Genomic DNA, 18,939 nt, shown 5'->3' with positions numbered 1-18,939 from the left:
TGAGCGTGCAGTTGCACACTACATGCAGCCACATCCCGCCCAGGAGGGGTTATCTGGAGAACTCTGCTAAACTGAGACGGGAAGACAACTAGCTCTTCAAGTCTCTGGGCCTCCTTGCCTAATGAGCCCCTCTAGGCAGTGGCTGCAAACTGCTGCCACCACCCAGTACCCATCTGTTTGTGTACATAGCATTATTGAAACAGGTGCTGCACCCATTCGATTATAGCCTCAGGACCCTCTTCCCCACACAGTTTAATATCTAGTGAGGAAGCATCTAATTTCCCTCTCACTCAAGCCTACCACCGCCCTCCCTCACCCACTCCCACTCCTGTGCTATAGTGCAGGGAGCAGACTGCCCCAGCTGGCTACCAGCCCTCTAGAGCTCTGCTCACACAGGGAGCATCCCAGTGCACATGGCCCTTCCTGAGGTCTAATTCCAAAAGGGGTCACTATCCCCATGATTGGTCCTCCTGTAAAACCTTCCTGAACTAGAAGGCTCATACATATCATGTCTATATATCTTTGTTAGCAAAACTACTCAAGTGTTCTGTCTTAGGTTTTGTTTTGTTCTCTTTTGCTTACTTTAAAAAATGTTTACAGGGAGGAGTGGATCAAAAGATGCCGCTTGTGGTCTCGAGGATCAACCCAGAGTCCCCTGTAAGTAAACTTATTCCATGTGACTTTCTGTGTCTGCTTCCCCCACCTACATCAAACAAGTTTCCATTTCTATGCCCCATTCCTGGATTTTGTTGGGATTTTAGTTTTTCTTTGATTGGTTGGATGATCGGCTGTTCTCTTGGTTTGATCGGTAGCAGGGTGTATTTGTATTTGGTACAGACACAGACAGAGATAGAGAGTGGGATGCCCGTTAACTGCAGCCACGCTGTGCAGTGTGGTGGGTCCCTGAAGCAGCAGCTCCATGTCATCTGGGGCCTTGTTATACACGCAGCCCTTCTGGCCCCAGCACAAGTACAGGCCCAGGCCCTTCTTGGATCTGTTTGTTATGGGATCCTTGGATGGTTTGTGTGCACATTTAACTTTGAGAAGTACTCGTCAAGGGAAGGAAACCGAGGCAGAGTTAGCTTTCCACATAACTGCCGTAGAGGTCCTTCACCTCTTTCTGTTGTTTTTTGTTTTTTGTTTTTGGGAGATGGGAGGTGTTTTGTCAAGACAGGGTTTCTCTATGCAGTACAGCTCTCCTGGAACTCACTGTAGACCAGCCTGGCCTCAAACTTACAAGACCTACCTGACTCTTTCCCCCTGAGTGCTGGGATTAAAGTCAGGTTCCGCCACTGTGCAACTTTCCCGTTTTCTTGCCGCGTACATATTTAAGATATAGCACAGTGCATTGCCAAACCTGTACGGAACAGACTGTGAGTGTACCCGCCATCCTCCCTGGTTTCTGTGTGATGGTTTGCTTTGAATAAAACATATGTGAACACTGAGCCTTCTCAGAGGGGGACCTCTTGGGCAGAGGGCTGACTCCTCAATCCAGCTTACCCCTGGGGCCTGGGAAGATGGCTCAGTGGACAACATCCATGCTGCCCAAGCATGAGGACTAGAGTTTGGATCCCCAATACCCACATTAAAGTCAGGAGCCAGATGTAGTGGCCACCTGTAATCCTATTGTGTGGGAGTCAGACAGGGGATCCCCAGCACAAGATGGATTGGCAGATTGATGAATTGACAAGCTCCAGGATGAGTGAAGGACCCTGCCTTGGTAAATAGAGTGGAAGACAGTCAAGGAAGACACCTGTCCATGTCTGTATGTGCATGTGAACACACACACACACACACACACACACACACACACACACACACACACTTTTTTTTTTCTTTTTTTTTTCGGAGCTGGGGACTGAACCCAGGGCCTTGCGCTTCCTAGGCAAGCGCTCTACCATTGAGCTAAATCCCCAACCCACACACACACTTTTATAGAAGCATTTCCCAGTAGCTTTTTGTTTGCTGTTTCTAGGGACTAGGGAGGCTGGCTTTCCAACAACATGGTCCTCAACTCCTTCCTGTGCAGTGGTTTCTGCCCTGGTACTGGGCTGACAACAATCTATTTCTCCCTTACAAGACAGATAATGTTCATTCCTAACTGGCTAAGCATTTTCACACAGTATATCCTACAAACAGAAGGTTGGGGCCATCAAGAGGGTCGTTCTAATTAGCAAGGTGGGCTCCCGTGGAGAAATGGCTTCAGTAAACTTGGCCTGCCTGTTCTGATGTGTCTCACAGTGTATGTTCTGAGCCCCCTTAAAAATCCCACCACCAGCTAGTGTGTCCACCTAGCAGCAGCTATGTAAATGATGACAGCAGTACCCAGGGGACAGGAGGTAAATTTGATCGCAGTCTCAGGTGTCTGGGATCAGAGGGAGGCGGCCTTCTTCTTCCCCTTGAGGCTGGTGCTATGGTAACAAAGAAAGTCACTCTCCTCCCCCCCCCCCCCCCCCCACCAGGCGGATACCTGCATGCCGAAACTGAATGAAGGGGATCAGATCGTGCTGATCAATGGCCGGGACATCTCAGAGCACACTCACGACCAGGTGGTGATGTTCATCAAAGCAAGCCGGGAGTCCCACTCGAGAGAATTGGCCCTGGTGATCAGGAGGAAAGGTAACAGGCTCCTGGGGGTGGAGCCACAGAGAGCACCTGAGGAGCCATGACTTGTGTCTACCCAGGTGCTTTGGTGATTTGTTTTGTTTTTCTGGCTTTCTGGGACAGCTCCCACACTGTAACCCAGGCTGTACTCCAACTTTCAGCAATTCTTCTATTTCAGCGTCCTAGCTGCTCCAGGTAGAAGCCTGAAATTCCATACTGGGCTGCTTGCTGTGTTCTCTACACAGTAGTCAGCGTTTGAAAATGAAGAGCTTTTAGGTTTTGTTTTTTTAACGGTTAGAATGTCTTGCTTGTCACCACCAGAGACAAAAAAATAAAAGTCTGTCTGCAGGGGCCTGGACTGCTCCCAGCCCTTTTGGAGAGAGGCAGCACCAGTACCCCTTTACAAAGGGCCTAGAGCCCCAGAATTCTGCCACCCCCAGCCCAAGTAGCTCACATTCCACTGTTAGCTTGCCTAGACGTATCTTTTGTATGTTTGACTTGGTCAGGGGGCAGCTAGGATCAGAGGGCAGGGACCTGACTCCACCTCCTACCCTGAGAGGCATCTCCAAGTTAACCAGCATTCCTCAGATACAGCATGGGCATAGGTAATCTTAGGCAGATTCAGTGACCTCCTCAGAGCTCTGGGGAATGAGGGAATGTACTGTAGATATGTAACGGAAGGACTGTTCAATATCGTTACTGTTAATGTTATTGTTGTAATGTACCGAGCCAAATAGACACAATTAGACACAGAGAGAGAGTGCAGAAAAGATGGACACACAGGTGTACACAGGACAGCTGGGTATGTGGGCGGTGTCCATTCTGATAGATGGCACCACCTACTTCGACAGCCTAGAAGTTCAGTGTGTTTACTGTGTGCAGCACACAGGGTGGAGTTAGCTGGTCTCCATAGGCAGTGTCTGTAGGCGAACAGTCTGTCTATAAACGTCTGAGAGGAAGAAGCTGTAGTTATTAAGTTTTTTGCACACACTGGCCAGTCGTTCATAAATACTAATACTTGGACCACAGGGAGGCCTTGCTGTTCTGGTTTTTCATGGGTCTAAAGAATTGGCTTGGGCTGGGGATTTAGCTCAGTGGTAGAGTGCTTACCTAGGAAGCGCAAGGCCCTGGGTTCGGTACCCAGCTCCGAAAAAAAAAAAAAGAAAAAGAAAAAAAAAAAAAAGAATTGGCTTGACATGGCTGTGCCCATGACAACAGTAACATCACTCAGAACTTCATTTGCTCTCTATAAATTTCCTCAGCTCCCCACACTTTTTTTTTAGTCATTACATTAATCTATCCATTTTATTTTTGTATATATTTGTGCACGATTACTGTGTGTCCATGCACTGAGAGGTCAGAGGTCCTTGGAATCAAACTCCGGTCATCAGGCTTGGTGCCGAGCATGCCTGCCCACTGAGCCATCTTGCTAGCCCTGATATAGCTTTAAATACTAGCATGAATGGAGGTCTGGCCTTGGGGTAGGCACAGTCCAATATCCCTACGCTGTTCCAACCAGGACTTCTTTCCTGAGCCAGCTGGAGCCATGCTCACCCCACCTCTTCTGGCTCGCCTCAGGGCAGCCCTCCAGCTCTCATCTATCCCTGTCCTGACACTCCATTCTACGAATCCCAGCAGCCTTCCCAAGCTCAGAGGCTTGATGGGAGGTCAGCAGGAAAGTGTGTGTACCGATCACTTTATGGTGGCATCCCCTTTACACCCCAGTTCCCCCAAATGCAAGGATCCTCCTCCCCGTGCAGAAAAATCAGGGAAAAAGCCACGGATTGGAGAAGCAGTTGCCTGACGGCCATATGGTTGTTATAGCCACACATTGACAAGGGGCCAAAGTGCCGGTCCACCATCTGTGATGTCCTGGGCGTCCAGGCCTGCAAAAAAGGCCACCTCTGTTGGCCATGAGGGACTGGAGTTAAGGAATACCCAGCATGAACTGTTAGGGACCACCTGTTTCAAGCAACTGTAATATTAATATTATTTCTAGCATAAACGTATAAGTGAGAAATACGAATTGATTTAAAGAAAGGTAATTCAACTCATTTAACACAAACAGTTGTGAATATGACAGAAACCACACAGCATAAGAAAGACTGATTTGTTCTGGCCAGTGAGTGTGGACTTTAAAGTTAAGTAAAGATATAAACTGTATTCCTATGACCTACCCAGACAGGCTGGGTGACTTTTGGACAAACTCTGGAAGGCTCAACAGATGACTCAGATTTCTGAGGATTCAGTTAAACTATATGAGGGGATTCAAAGTTGTTTAGTTACTTTCTTCCTTGGGTATAGGGAGCCATTGAACGTTTGGTGAGGGCGTAATTTCCCTTTCTGAGTTACAGGGAAAATTCAGACATGGTCCTCCAGTTTCAAATTTGGGAAGAGGAAATAGGAGACGATCATGGCATCTGAGGTGAAGTATAAGGCAGAGAAGGGTAGGCCTTGAGAGATGCCTCAGCAATCAGAGTGGGAACTGGAATTCAGGTCTCTGGCACCCATGTAAAAAAACAGGATGCATTATCCCAGCACATGGGAGGCAGAGATGGGCTCCCCCAGAACAGGCAGCTAGCTTGACCAGTCATTTCACTAAATTCTAGGTCCAAGGGACAAACAGCCTCGGTATATAAGGTGGAGGGTGGGGAAAGAAGATGCCTGACGTCAACTTTTGGATGCATGTGCATGCACACACAAGATGGGACCTTGAGCCTCTATTTTTTCTCCATAGAGTTTGACATGAAGGGAGAAATTGACCTTGAAGGGGGTGGGGGGAGTGTGTGTGTGTGTGTGTGTGTGTCTGGTGTATAGTGGTGTTAGCACTAGTGCTTATCACGTAGCAGGTTTGGTCTCAAATTAAAAGCTAAGCTCTTGAGGAGATGGAACAACGCAATGCGACGCACTATACCATAGCTCAGCAGGGAAAGCCTCCCGCCACCCAGTCTGATCATCTGAGTTCGATCCAGGACTCAACAGGGTAGGAGAGAACCAACTCTGTTATCCCTGACCTCCACACACACACACTCATGGGCAGGCCCACAGAATGATAAATAGAAACATAATTTAATTTTTTTTTAAGATTTATATATATGAGTATAGTAGCTGTTTTCACACATTCCAGAAGAGGGCATCGGATCCCATTACAGATGGTTGTGAGCCACCATGTGGTTGCTGGGAACTGAACTCAGGACCTCTGGAAGAGCGGTCAGTGTTCTTAACCACTGAGCCATCTCTCCAGCCCTAAGATTTTTGTAAAAAGAAAGACTGCGGGGAATAGTGGGAGACCCTGGGGCCTCCCATGTTCCCGGAAGACTGCCTGTGTTAAGATGCCAGATGGGAACCAGAGAGCGAACAGTTCCTGTATGTCTTTCCTCCATCTCTGGGGCTCCGGAAGCCAAAGCCTCACACATGCTAAGCAGTCTCTCTGCCACTGAGCTGTATTTCCAGCCCATGAGCTCTTCTTTGTTTAATGACGCCCATTCCCACATCTCACTTCCGGCCCACAGCCTACCACAGTCACTCAAGTGACATTGGTTACAAATAATGACCATTTAATGAGCCAAGTAGACCACACATGGGGTGTCCCGGGCTGATAAGCAGAGTGACCAGCCCAATGCCCTATCTTCTCTGTCTGTTCCAGCTGTACGCTCGCTGGCGGAGATCAGATCGGAAGATGAGCTGAGTCAGCTTTTCCCAGAAGCCATGTTTCCTGCGTGTCCTGAGGGTGGGGACAGTCTGGAGGGATCCATGGAGCTGTTAAAGAAAGGTCTGGAAAGCGGTACAGTGTTGATCCAGTTTGAGGTAAGGGGATCCCAGGGCTGGAGTCTCCAATCAGTTACCGTCGCTCACCATGTGATACCACGTGAGCTGAGTAGCAGGCAGTGAAGCTGGAACATGGTCTCCTTGGTCAAGGTGACTCTGTCTCGCATGCCTCAGGCAGCAGAGTCTTAATGAGGGGGACCGTAATAAGGACTGATGGGTCCGCCCCACAGGTCCAGAGCGATGAAGCATCAGGACACCTTCCCATTCTCCTAGCAGTGGTCTGTAAGCAGGGGCTGCTGAGCATGGCGGGCTCTGAGCCTACAGAGCTACCAGCAGGAGCTCACAACTCCACAGGAAAGAAAACGGTGCCAGCCTCAGAACGGAGGCTCATCCCGAAGTATACTTGGGAATTTAGAAAGTTTATATCATCCCACCGGGGCACAGTGTCTGACCTTCCAAGTACACCAGATCACAGCTGTAAATTTAAAGTCTGTCCTGTTTTCTCAGGAAAGACAGATCTGCAGTAGGTGGGATAAAGCATAAGTACCTCAAGAGGCCTTTCACACCACCCCCAAAAGCAGAAGAGGCCCTGCTCATAAGTCAGTTTTATCCACCACTAACCCAGCGAAAATAGAATGTGTTCATTTCGAAGGTGGAATAAAGCAGTTGTTCACGCAACGAGCAGATAAAAACGGACGGCGCCTCAGTGTGCTGGAGGCGACGCCGCAGGGTCACGAATTCGATCCTAGCCTGGACCACATAGTAAGAGCCTATCTCAGAAAGGGACTTCTGAGGGAGGGAGAGTAGAAGGAAGCATGCAAAGAATCTAGTAAAGAAACTAGATGAGAGTTTTGTTTTTTTGTTTTTTTTTTGGTTTTTTTTTTTTTTTTTTTTTTTGGTTCTTTTTTTCGGAGCTGGGGACCGAACCCAGGGCCTTGCGCTTCGTAGGTAAGCGCTCTACCACTGAGCTAAATCCCCAGCCCCTAGATGAGAGTTTTAACAGTGTCATGCATGGTCTAGGCTCAGGATGTAAGAGTGAGAGCTGCAGTTAGATTAAAAAACAGATCAACAACACACCGTTTACTAGAAAACCCCTAGAGAGGGGAGGCAGGCAGTGTGTCAAATGTATTTGTCTGCAGAGTGACCCAGGAAGAAAGCTCAGACAGGTGGCAGACAGAAAGGAAGACAAAGCAGAGACCCTGAAGCAGAAGGCTGGCCTTGTGGTAGCCTACAGGCCAGCGTGTAAATGATGCCAGAGCGGTGGGAGTCGAACAGCGGTGAGAGAAGAAGCAAAGGTGGTTAGCACCTCACTTCCATTCTCCCACCCACAGAAGAGTCTCAGTTTTTTAATTAACTGGTTGTCTGAACAGATAACATAAAGACTGGCAATGATGTCAAACACCCCAGAAGAATTGAAATGAGGATTCAGACAGCATGAGGTTTCTCTTTGTGGTCTTGGGGAGGCTGTGGACTGGGAGAGGCATTGGTGGATTATTTGTTGACACGGACAGAATATCAGAAGTGCTTTGGGAGCCTGATAAGGGATGGAGAAGGAGGCTTCTGGCCACAAGGAGCTCGCTGTCTATTTGGTATATTTAGGGGTCTGTATGGTAAGACCAAGCAAGATAGGGTAAGATTTTATTATAACATATGTTCCCTGGCAACTGATAATTCCAGTTGGGCTGAGAATCCACAAGGAGGCACTGTGCCCTCTCCTTGGGAACATTTGCACTGTGCTCTTTTCCCTACAGCTACCTCTGTGCTGTGACTCAACCTTGGTGTGCTCTTTCCTTACGGTGCCCCCCGTAAGGTTCTCCTTGGAGTGATTTCATTGGTTTCTGAAAGTATTTCTTAAAGGGTGAGCCTGGAGCCACGAGTTTGGAAACCACTTGGGGAACCGTGACCCTCGCCCACGGCTACTAGACACTGGTTCTTTAACAAGGGTTTGTGTATGTCGGGGGCATTAACTTGTTATTATTAGTGGATGATGTGGAGATGGGCTTGTGCCACCACACGCACACAGAAGTCGGAGGACAGCCTTGTGAAGAAGCCATTTCCTTTCTCACATGTGGGTTTTGGAGATAGAACTCAGGTTGCCAAACTTTCGCATCAAGCCCATCTATCCAGTGAGCCGCCTCTCCAGACCCCACTTGGTTTTGATGCATCAGTTGATCCCAGAGAGGGAGGTAGAGGTGGTACCATTGTATGATGGCTGCCTGTCCCAGCCCGCTGTCAGAGATCATGGTTGGAGATGCCTGTCAAAGATGCTTACACTTTGGGGTTTCACTACAGTCTGGTACGTGCTTTTGTGGTCTAGGAAGCTCTTCTTCTTCTTCTTCTTCTTCTTCTTCTTCTTCTTCTTCTTCTTCTTTTTTAAATCTTTATTAACTTGAGTATTTCTTATTTACATTTCGATTGTTATTCCTTTTCCCGGTTTCCAGGCCAACATCCCTCCTAACCCCTCCTCCTCCCCTTCTTTATGGGTGTTCCCCTCCCCATCCTCCCCCCATTACCGCCCTCCCCCCAACAATCATGTTCACTGGGGGTTCAGTCTTGGCAGGACCCAGGGCTTCCCCTTCCACTGGTGCTCTTACTAGGCTATTCATTGCTACCTATGAGGTTGGAGCCCAGGGTCAGTCCATGTATAGTCTTTGGGTAGTGGCTTAGTCCCTGAAGCTCTGGTTGGTTGGCATTGTTGTTCATATGGGGTCTCAAGCCCCTTCAAGCTCTTTCAGTCCTTTCTCTGATTTCTTCAACGGGGGTCCTGTTCTCAGTTCAGTGGTTTGCTGCTGGCATTCGCCTCTGTATTTGCTGTATTCTGGCTGTGTCTCTCAGGAGCGATCTACATCCGGTTCCTGTCAGCCTGAACTTCTTTGCTTCATCCATCTTATCTAGTTTGGTGGCTGTATATGTATGGGCCACATGTGGGGCAGGCTCTGAATGGGTGTTCATTCAGTCTCTGTTCTAAACTTTGCCTCCCTATTCCCTGCCAAGGGTATTCTTGTTCCCCTTTTAAAGAAGGAGTGAAGCGCAAGGCCCTGGGTTCGGTCCCCAGCTCTGAAAAAATGAACCAAAAAAAAAAAAAAAAAGAAGAAGGAGTGAAGCGTTCGCATTTTGGTCATCCTTCTTGAGTTTCATGTGTTCTGTGCATCTAGGGTAATTCAAGCATTTGAGCTAATAGCCACTTATCAATGAGTGCATACCATGTATGTTTTTCTGTGATTGGGTTACCTCACTCAGGATGATATTTTCCAGTTCCATCCATTTGCCTATGAATTTCATAAAGTCATTATTTTTGATAGCTGAGTAATATTCCATTTTGTAGATGTACCACATTTTCTGTATCCATTCCTCTGTTGAAGGGCATCTGGGTTCTTTCCAGCTTCTGGCTATTATAAATAAGGCGGAAGCTCCTCTTTTAAATATTTATTTATTTTAAAGATTTATTTGTTTGTTTATTTATTTATTAATTATATAAGTACACTGTAGCTGTCTTCAGACACCAGAAGAGGACATCAGATCTCATTACAGGTGGTTGTGAGCCACCATGTAGTTGCTGGGATTTGAACTCAGGACCTCTGGAAGAGCAGTCAGTGCTCTGAACTGCTAAGCCATCTCTCCAGCCCCCAGAAGCTCTTCTTTTAAATAATGTCTTAGTGAGTTCTGAGATACTGACTACTCTACGAGGGAGCTGCTGTAATCACAGGGCTCTCTTAGTGTCCCTCACTGCCCCTCAACGAAGCCCTAGGCATGGTGAAACTACCATCCCTAGGGACCCACGGGAAAAGGAACCAAACAGGAAGCTCTCAGGAAAGGCTGCCTCAGCTTCTAGAATTCTCATAACACCCTGTTAGGTGTGGCTTCATCCCATAGCACACAGAAGGGAGGAGAATTTGAGATTAAGCGTGTGTTCCAAGGGCTCACAGAAGTCTCAGAGCCTGACTGGAGCCCGGGCAAGGTACCAATACCCCAAGCTGTTCTTTTAACCACCATGTACACAGGCCTGAGAAACTGAGATGGATGCCCGTGAGCTGTGAAGCTGTCATTAGATGCATACACATCACTGCCATCTAGAAGGCCGTCTAGTCACATGGAGCCAGACAGACTTTAAATTCTAGCTCTACCCACTTAACGCCGTCCCTTAACCTCTATGGCTCTTGCCTCTCTGGGTATAAACTGGGTGTCTCCTGGATTGACTGTAAGGAGTGGATGAGGTAAATGCTTAATGCTTTATCTGGCCTGGGATGAGAACACTATAAAATTAATAGCTGTTATTACTTATGAACCAAGAGAGACTTCAACGGCATGCCGAACCTGCTAAGGTTATGGTCGCTGAGCAGTGAGCCGGGAGCCCTAGGCTGTCAATTCCAGAGTCGTGGCTGTCTGAGTCCTCCCATCCTCCTGGACCTTGACAAGTGGGCTGCTCAGTTAGTGACCTTTGTGCTCTGTGGACAAGTGCAGGGAAAGGGTCCTGGTCCCAGCAGTCATCCACACTGCCTCCCCTGTGACACAGCCATGGTTTGGGGGTTGTGGTCTGTAGACAGATCCCCCCAATTCTCACTCTCGTAAGGCCTATTAACTAGACCTTTTTTTTTTCATTAAGGGAATTCCTTCATCCTTTTCTGTGTCAGTAAACAGAAGCCATTTGGTCCCCTGTGTAACAGAATAGCAATTAGCATTTCTGAAGCACTTTGCAGTCTACTGCGTAGGTTTCTCATGTTACCTACATTAACTCTCACACTCTCTGAGAAACAGATACGGCGGGAGTTATTAGACTCAATCTGTATACTCTTTCCACACTGAAGACTGAACCCAGGAGCCCTGCCACACTCAGCCTGCACTCTGCCACTGAGCCATGACCACAACCCCAGATCACTCTTAGAAGGAGAGAGAAGGAGGCTCAGAGATGTTCAGGAAATTATCCAGTACCCACACCTCATCAGGGACAGCCCTAGACTTAGAACCATGTCGAAAATGAAAGCCTGGGGCTAGAGAGATGGCTCAGCTGTTAGGAGCGCATACTGCTCTTTCAGAGGACCCAGTGCGGTTCCACACTTGTGTTGGGCGGCTCATAGCATCCTGTAACTCTAGTTCCAAGGGATCTGACTCTTCCTCTTCTATCCTCCCCGTGCACCTACACACACACACACACACACACACACACACACACACACACACACACACACACACACTGAATGTAAAAACAAGCAAAACCCTAACCTATACCTGGGTGGGTGGATATTGCACACCCATAGTCTGAGCTACTTGGGACGGTGAGGCAAGAGGATCATCACTTAAACCCGGGAGTTTCGAAGTTTTGAGACTACCCTGGGCAAGACCTTCACTCAAATGAGAACCCAGTCAGCAGCTCACACTTACTGGGTAGAGCTCAGGTCTTTCCCACCCCTCTTCTTTCCTGCCTATTGTTAGCTACTGCCTCTTGGAGGCTCATGGATTCAGTTGATAGAAAATGAGCTTTGCAAGGGAATAACCTCTTCCCTGGGTGAATGGACAAGTGAATGGGCGGGTGGGTGGATTAACGCGGGGAGGGATAAATAAGTGGGTGTGGGAGGTAGGTGTGGGCAGATGGGTGGATGGATCATCATATGGGGTGGAGAGAAAGCAGTATCCAGGAGAGGCCACTAAGGGTCCTTTCCACCCCGCCTAACTGCATATCACCTCACATCATCCATTTGTACCAAAACCAAATGCCTCTGCCTGACCCCTGCTTCTTAATTGACGCCCACATTGCCACTCAAGGAACTGCCCATTTGGGTCAAAACAGGTGACTCACTGGCTCCTCGATGATTACAGAACTTGTATTTGGAGGGACAGAGGAGCTGAGCAACACTTCACCAGAGATTGAGATCAGTCCATGTTGCAATTAGCAAGGACAACTGTACCTCCAAGATTAGATCTGATCCCTGGAAAGAGTGCATTTTAAAAAAAAAATTAGTTTCTGTCAGACGTGGTGGCCCACACCTGTAGTTAGGGGATTGAAGCAGAAGGATGGAGAACTCTAGGCCTGCCCAAGTTCCATACCTCATGCCTACACTCAAGCCTCAGGAGGCTGAGGCAGGAGGATTGCCATGAGTTCAAATCCAACCTTGGCTTACAGACTAGGACCCTACCTCAAAAAATAAAACAAAAATATGTAAATGTTTTTTCTTTTAAAAATGCATTATTTTTAATGCACATTACCACATACATTATATTACATCACACACACACATATATTACCTCACCCACACATCCATTACCACAGTGCACCTGTGGGGACCAGAGGACAGTTTTTGCAGAATCCTCTTCAACTTCCATCGTCATGTGTGTGTTTGGGGGAGTTGAACTCAAGTCATCACATGCTGGGGCAAGTGCCTTTACCCACTGAGCGCTCTCACCGGCCCAGTGTTTTGTTTTGTTTTCCTTTTATTCATTAAGAAAGGAAAGGCGAAAGGCATTGTGACACACATTTAATCCCAGCACTCAGGAGGTAGGTGGATCTACATGCGTTCTGGGCCAGCCAAGGCTAAGTGGTTAGAGCCATCCTCTCCCCCAATCCCCTCGCGTGCGCGCTTGCGTGCTCACACACACACACACACACACACACAAGAAAGGAAGAGTGTCGATGGGAAGCACACAGTACTGGGGCCCTTGGATGTCCCAGCATGCAGTGTACATACATTCCATGCCTCCAGGGAACATGCTATTCCGTCTTGTGTGTCTGTCTTTAAGTTTTTTGTTTTTTTTTTTTTTTTTTTTCGGAGCTGGGGACCGAACCCAGGGCCTTGCGCTTGCTAGGCAAGTGCTCTACCACTGAGCTAAATCCCCAACGTGTGTCTGTCTTTAAAATGGACCAGAAGAATCCTTATTAGGACAGGATGCCAGACACATGCACCTGGGCCATGAAGGATCCCGGAGTCACTGGCCCCTGGCCTGTTGCAGCATGGCCACACGGAAAGGGAAGGTCAGATACCCTGTAGATGTTCCTCTGACCTCTGGCTGGGTCGGGTACAGAGATATCCACAGTGTGGGTGAGCCGCTCATGAAGGAGAGACTGCTAAGGCTCCTACCAGATAGTACCAGGAAAACCACATCTTGGCGCCGTTCTGAGAATGTAATTACCTTAATTATATGGCACCGTGTCTGAGCTTGGCTTGGGATGCTTTAGTAGTGTGGCTTACACCTTTGGTTTTGGTTTTTTTCTTTCTCGTGCAGTGCCTTAGAGTTAAACCTAAGGGATTATGAACGCTAGGCAAGTACTCTGCCCCCCCCACCCCCGCTACATCCCCAACCATTTATTTATACGTTTTTATCTATTTATTTACTCCTTTTTTCTTTTTTCTTTTTTTCGGAGCTGGGGACCGAACACAGGGCCTTGCGCTTGCTAGGCAAGCGCTCTACCACTGAGCTAAATCCCCAACCCCTTACTCCTTCTTTCTTTTAGATTTATTTTATGTTCTTATTGAGTGTTTGGTCTGTATGAGGTTTTACCCCACATCCATGCCTGATGCCTGTGGAGGTCAGAAGAGGGTGTGGGACGTCAGATTCCCAAGAAGTGCAGTTACAGACAATTGTCCGCTAGGAACCAAACCCAGGTCCTCTCTCTGCAAGGGAAGTACTCTTAACCACTGAGCATCACCCCAGCCCCTACTTATTTGTTTTTTGAGAAAGGATCTCATTAGGGTTTTTGGTCTATCCTTGAGCTCACTGTATAACTCAGTCTTGAACTTGTGATGGTCTTCCTGCCTTAGCCTTGACCCCAAGCCTGGCACTAGCTTCTAGACCTTTGTTAAATAGCAGCTCCCAGCACTGCAGTGTTTTTATTGAGCACCTACTGTGTGACAGCAGTGGTGCTGACCTTCACTTCCGTGTGGGTCATGAAACATGATCCCTGCATTCTCGGAGGGTCCCACATGGCTGTGGCTACAGCAGTAATGTCAGGTGTCACGCTCTGATGTGAGCTTCTGTGAGTGACAGGAACAGGGCCAGGCAGGCAGGTCCAAGGTTCAGGGATGAGAGCTTTGAGGGAGAGAGCCTTCCTCCAAGTGTTACAGCTCAGTAAAAAAACAAAACAAAACAAAACAAAAAACCAGCCAACCTCAGATGATCCTTGGTGAAGTAACTTGTGCCCTTCATTCCATGTAGAAAGGGACTATCTATGAATCTTGGAGAGTGGGGTGGAATTTGGGTGGGGGATTAGTAAATACATTCTATTGGCTGAGCGATGCTTTGTTTGCGTTGGGAAGAATTCCAGGTGCTGTGCTAGGTAACTGACTCCCTGTGACCGCCTGGTTACATGACTTGCTCTGAGGTAGGCACAGAAACAGGGAGGGAGTTCGTTCCACCCATGCCGGTCTCTGGATGAGATTCCTAAATCTCAAGTTCTGAGATTTCTGGAATTTGAACATGCTCCACCTCACCAGTTCAAGCCAGTTCCTCTGGTGACTTGGTCCATGTGTTCCACAGTTGAGTGGTAGCTATCGGTGAAGACAGCAGGTACGTAGGGTAGTTGCACTTTATTTTCTCTTTAGCCAGGGTCTCCTCACCTCCTCTTCTCCCCTTCCCTTTCCCTGTCTCTTGTCATCCATCTTCCCCCATCCCAAGGTTTTAATGCTGCTGCTGCTGCTGCTGCTGCTGCTGCTGCTGCTGCTGCTGCTGCTGCTGCTGCTGGCTCTCGTTCGCTATCTAAGACAGAATCCAGGGGGTGTGACTTGGAATAACCAAAGCAAAGTGTGTTTTTCTAGTCCATTGTTCTTTTAAAAAGCCTCGTCTCCAGTTGTGGCCACTGCCATGGCGACCTAATTGCCTCCCCTGTGACTCTGACCTGTCTCCTAGCTCTTCACACCCACCCTTGGGTTCTGAGAAAAGTGGGCCCACCAGTGCTTAAGGCCGGCTCCTGTCACTGCTGAGACGGAGTGCTGGAATCCCGTTGAACGGCCTTCGCATGAGTGCTGTCAGACCCTGAAGAAGCCAAACCAGTCTTCATTTTTACTTGTTCACTTCCCTCCTCTGAAGATTCTGTAATTTTCAGTTATACAAACAGGCGACTTTCTGTTGTACTCCTCTGTGTGTGTGTGTTGATTTTAGAGAAAGGCTTATTAGAGATTCATAGCAGGAGCTTAGGAGGAAGAGAGAGGAGAGAGTGAGCAGAGCTGTATAGCAGGAGGGATCCCCGATCTTTTCTATTTAGGGTTCCCAGTTTCACAGGGTTAGGGTCCATGGCCACCACGGGAGGGAGCAGGTGACATGGCTCTGGAGCAATAGCTGAAAGCTCCCATCTTGAGGCACAACCTCAAGATGGGGAGACACTGGAAATGTCCTTTGAAACCTCAAAGCCCACCCCCGGTGACAAACCTCCTCCAAGAAAGCCCCACCTCTTAATCCTTGCCAAACAGTTCCACCAAAGCTTATGATCACACCTCTTTCTGGGTCTCTGCTTGAACTCAGGTTGATTGCATTTCCCTGGTTCATATTCACTTCATTAAATTTTACTTCCTCACAGTTAACCTGTTAGAAGCAAAATGCCATGTAGATAAACGTGACTGGCTTCTATGACATCTATGCCAGAATCCTGCCAGAGCCCTCCAATAAACCTTGAGCTCATTTCTAGCACTGTCTATAAAAGCCTACAGGTTTTTAGAGTTGGTTCAGCAGCTAACTTTAGATCATCAGGTGCCGAAACTGTCTAGGTTATGGTCATAGGTCAGTAGAGTTCTTGAAGAATTGGAAAATAAGATATAGATACAATGCTATTATTATGACCCTGAGTCTCCATGTTAACTCTCTTTTGATAGGTTTTATGCAGTTTGTCTAATGAAAACAAAAACAGACCTAACAGATGTGCATTTACAAAACAATACAGTAGGCAGAAATACTGCTTGTGGTGGGTGGGTGTTCAGGCTCCCCATTCAAAATGCAAAGAAACCATAATTGAGGAGGCTATAGCTTGGTGACCAGACCAGTACTCATATTCATTCCTGCAGGGCGTTTTGGTTATGTGCATCAGAGTCCTTGCAGACAGGCTCAGGTGCTCTAATTCTGTTCTCGGATGTTTATCGAAGGGGAAAAATTGTGGAATGGACTAATAGCAAAGTAGACCAAGAATGAAGGTAAATTATAATAATTAAATTTCTGAGCCATTAAAAATCATCGGTGTGGAGAATCGCTTGCAGTATGGGAAACAGATACTGTTTAATAATGAGGGTGAGGCAGGCTTCACAATTGCAGCTGTTTCCCAGAGCGCTGGCTAGGAGACGCTGAGATCTTTTCGGTTTAAATTGGCTTGCGAAGTGTTCGGCTGGTGAGGATTAAAGACATCTATGGTGCATCACAGCACTTGTCTTGTTAGAGATTTGTAGAGCACAGAGTTAAAGAAAATAGATTTTCACCCCCTGAGGGATTTTGTTTTGTTTTTTTTTTCTTGCTTTGTTTGTTTATTTGTATGTTTTTTTTTTTCAAGACAAGGTTTCTCTGTAGCTCTGGCTGCCCTGGAATTCACTCTGTAAACCAGGCTGGCCTTGAACTCACAGATCCTCTTGCCTCTTCCTCCCAAGTGTTGGGATTAAAGGCATGCTCCACCAGTCCTGGCTCTGTTGGCCTTTTGTTGCTGTGTAAATGCCCAAGAGAAACAGTCGAAAGGGGCAAGGATTTGTTGGGCTCATAGTTTTGGGAGTCATGGCCCCCAGTTGCTGGCTCTGTGGTTCCTAGACTGTGGTGAGAAAGAGCATCGAGATGCGGCACATCTGAAGCAGAGCTGCCTGCCTCACAGCAGCCAGGAAGCAAAACGGAGAAGCCTGGAACAGACAGCCTCCTCCTGCCTTCTGTTCCGTCCTGGTCCTGTGGGATGGCCAGACGACACTCCGAGTTACTCTGTCTCTGTGCAAAGTACATCACATATTCAGAGGTGTCCTGATCCAATCTTGACAGTCAGGATTAACTGTCACAAATACCTATTACTTTAATACTTTATCTCTGTTGACGATAACATGAGAAATGCCACTGTGGACTGCAGTCCCATCTTTTGATGTTAAGAAGGTAATATTGGAACTGGGGGGACGGCTCTTCCAGAGGATCAGGTTTGGTACCCAGCACCCGCGTTAAGGCTCAAAACTGTCTCTAACTCCAGTTGCAGGGGATCCTAGGCTCTCTTCTAGTTCCTAGGGACACCAGACTCTCATGGTACACAAACGCAATGCAGACAAAACACTCACACACACACACACAAATTATAAGAAGGCAGTATATATGTGCATTGTGTATGTTCACAGATATCTATAGTCACATAAAGGGATATAAAAAGTAATAAGCTCTGGAAAATATATGAAAAGACCATCTCAGACTTTTGCAAGTAGGTTTTTGTTAGGTTTTGGGGTTTTTTGTGTTCTTTGTTTTTGGGGTATTTTTGTTTGTTTGTTTGTTTGTTTTTCTTTTTGTTTCTTTGTTTTCTGGGGGGGTTTTGTTTGTTTTTTGTTTTGGTTTGTTTGTTTGTTTGTTTTTTGTTTTACTTGGTGCCAGTCTGAGTTTCTCAAATTTGCAGTAAGAAAGCCAAAATACCCCTTCTAACATTGAGAAGGAAAAACAAGAGTTTAAATTCCTGGGGTGTTAAGAAGCATTTGCATGAAGGCTTGGTGACCGTTGTGAAAACTGTGGAAACAGCTGTATAGAAATGAGAAGGGGGTGTGTCCGCTTCCCTCAGACCTGAGCTTGTCCTTTACTTATGATCTTGGGCCAAGCAATTAACCTCCACCTGCCACTCACAAAGCGCCTGATACCTCCCACAGCTGCGGTGAAAATCGCATCAGCTACCATAGCAAGAGCCCAGGCTGTGTGTGCATGGAAGGCTTTATTTTTTTGGGGGGGGGGTCTTTTTTTCGGAGCTGGGGACCGAACCCAGGGCCTTGCGCTTCCTAGGCAAGCGCTCTACCACTGAGCTAAATCCCCAGCCCCGGGCAATGTCTCTTTAACTGAGGTTACCATATCAGGATCAGTGTTCCATGCTCTGGGAATGTGTTACTGAAACAGTGAATGAAGTGTTCTTGCTCTTAAGCAGTGAGTATGTTTCCTTCCATTGAACTGGAGGAAAATGTAGTTTTAGACTAATTTAGGTGAGTCAGAATTCTCCTCTATCCCCCACACTTGTCAGTTGTCATAAAAATAAGGTTTTACTTACCTGGATCCATTGTCTGTGACTCAACCCCTGCCTGACTTCTTTCCCACTACAGATCCTCAAGTCTAAATATATTTAAGACTTCAGTTGGTTTGTTCTACCATAGTTTCTCACTGAAACTTCTCTTTTTCCGTGTAGCATAGGATCACTTTGAAGTCATGAAGACCTCTGCTGTTAGGATATGAGTTCAAGGTTTTTGGGTTTTTTTTTTCATAGCAATGGGATTTTTTTTTTTTAATGTCTTTATTTGTCTAATAGCAACTCTACAGAAAGAAGCCCGGCTTGGCCGTCACATTTGCAAAGCTGCCTCAAAATTTGGATAAAAACCGATACAAAGATGTGTTGCCTTGTGAGTATCCGGCCCGACGATGCCTCCTTCCCCTGCATGAGATAATGCTTCC

General features: G+C 47.2%; 1 protein-coding gene across 6 annotated transcripts in view; it reads left to right on the top strand.

Moving 5' to 3' along the window:
• Positions 1 to 18,939, top strand: part of Ptpn3 (protein tyrosine phosphatase, non-receptor type 3) — a 118,892-nt gene that overhangs the window by 83,039 nt on the left and 16,914 nt on the right. For all 6 annotated transcript variants that reach the window (XM_087549725.1, XM_087549724.1, XM_087549722.1 and 3 more), the window contains 4 exon segments: positions 601 to 657; positions 2,463 to 2,619; positions 6,251 to 6,411; positions 18,797 to 18,887. In XM_087549725.1, coding sequence (XP_087405851.1) covers positions 601 to 657; positions 2,463 to 2,619; positions 6,251 to 6,411; positions 18,797 to 18,887 — 466 coding nt within the window.

This window comes from Rattus norvegicus, chromosome 5 (assembly GCF_021556685.1).
Source record: "Rattus norvegicus strain SHRSP/BbbUtx chromosome 5, alternate assembly SHRSP_T2T, whole genome shotgun sequence".
In the NCBI taxonomy this organism is placed as follows: domain Eukaryota; kingdom Metazoa; phylum Chordata; class Mammalia; order Rodentia; family Muridae; genus Rattus; species Rattus norvegicus.
This window is presented reverse-complemented; position numbering and strand designations above follow the sequence as displayed.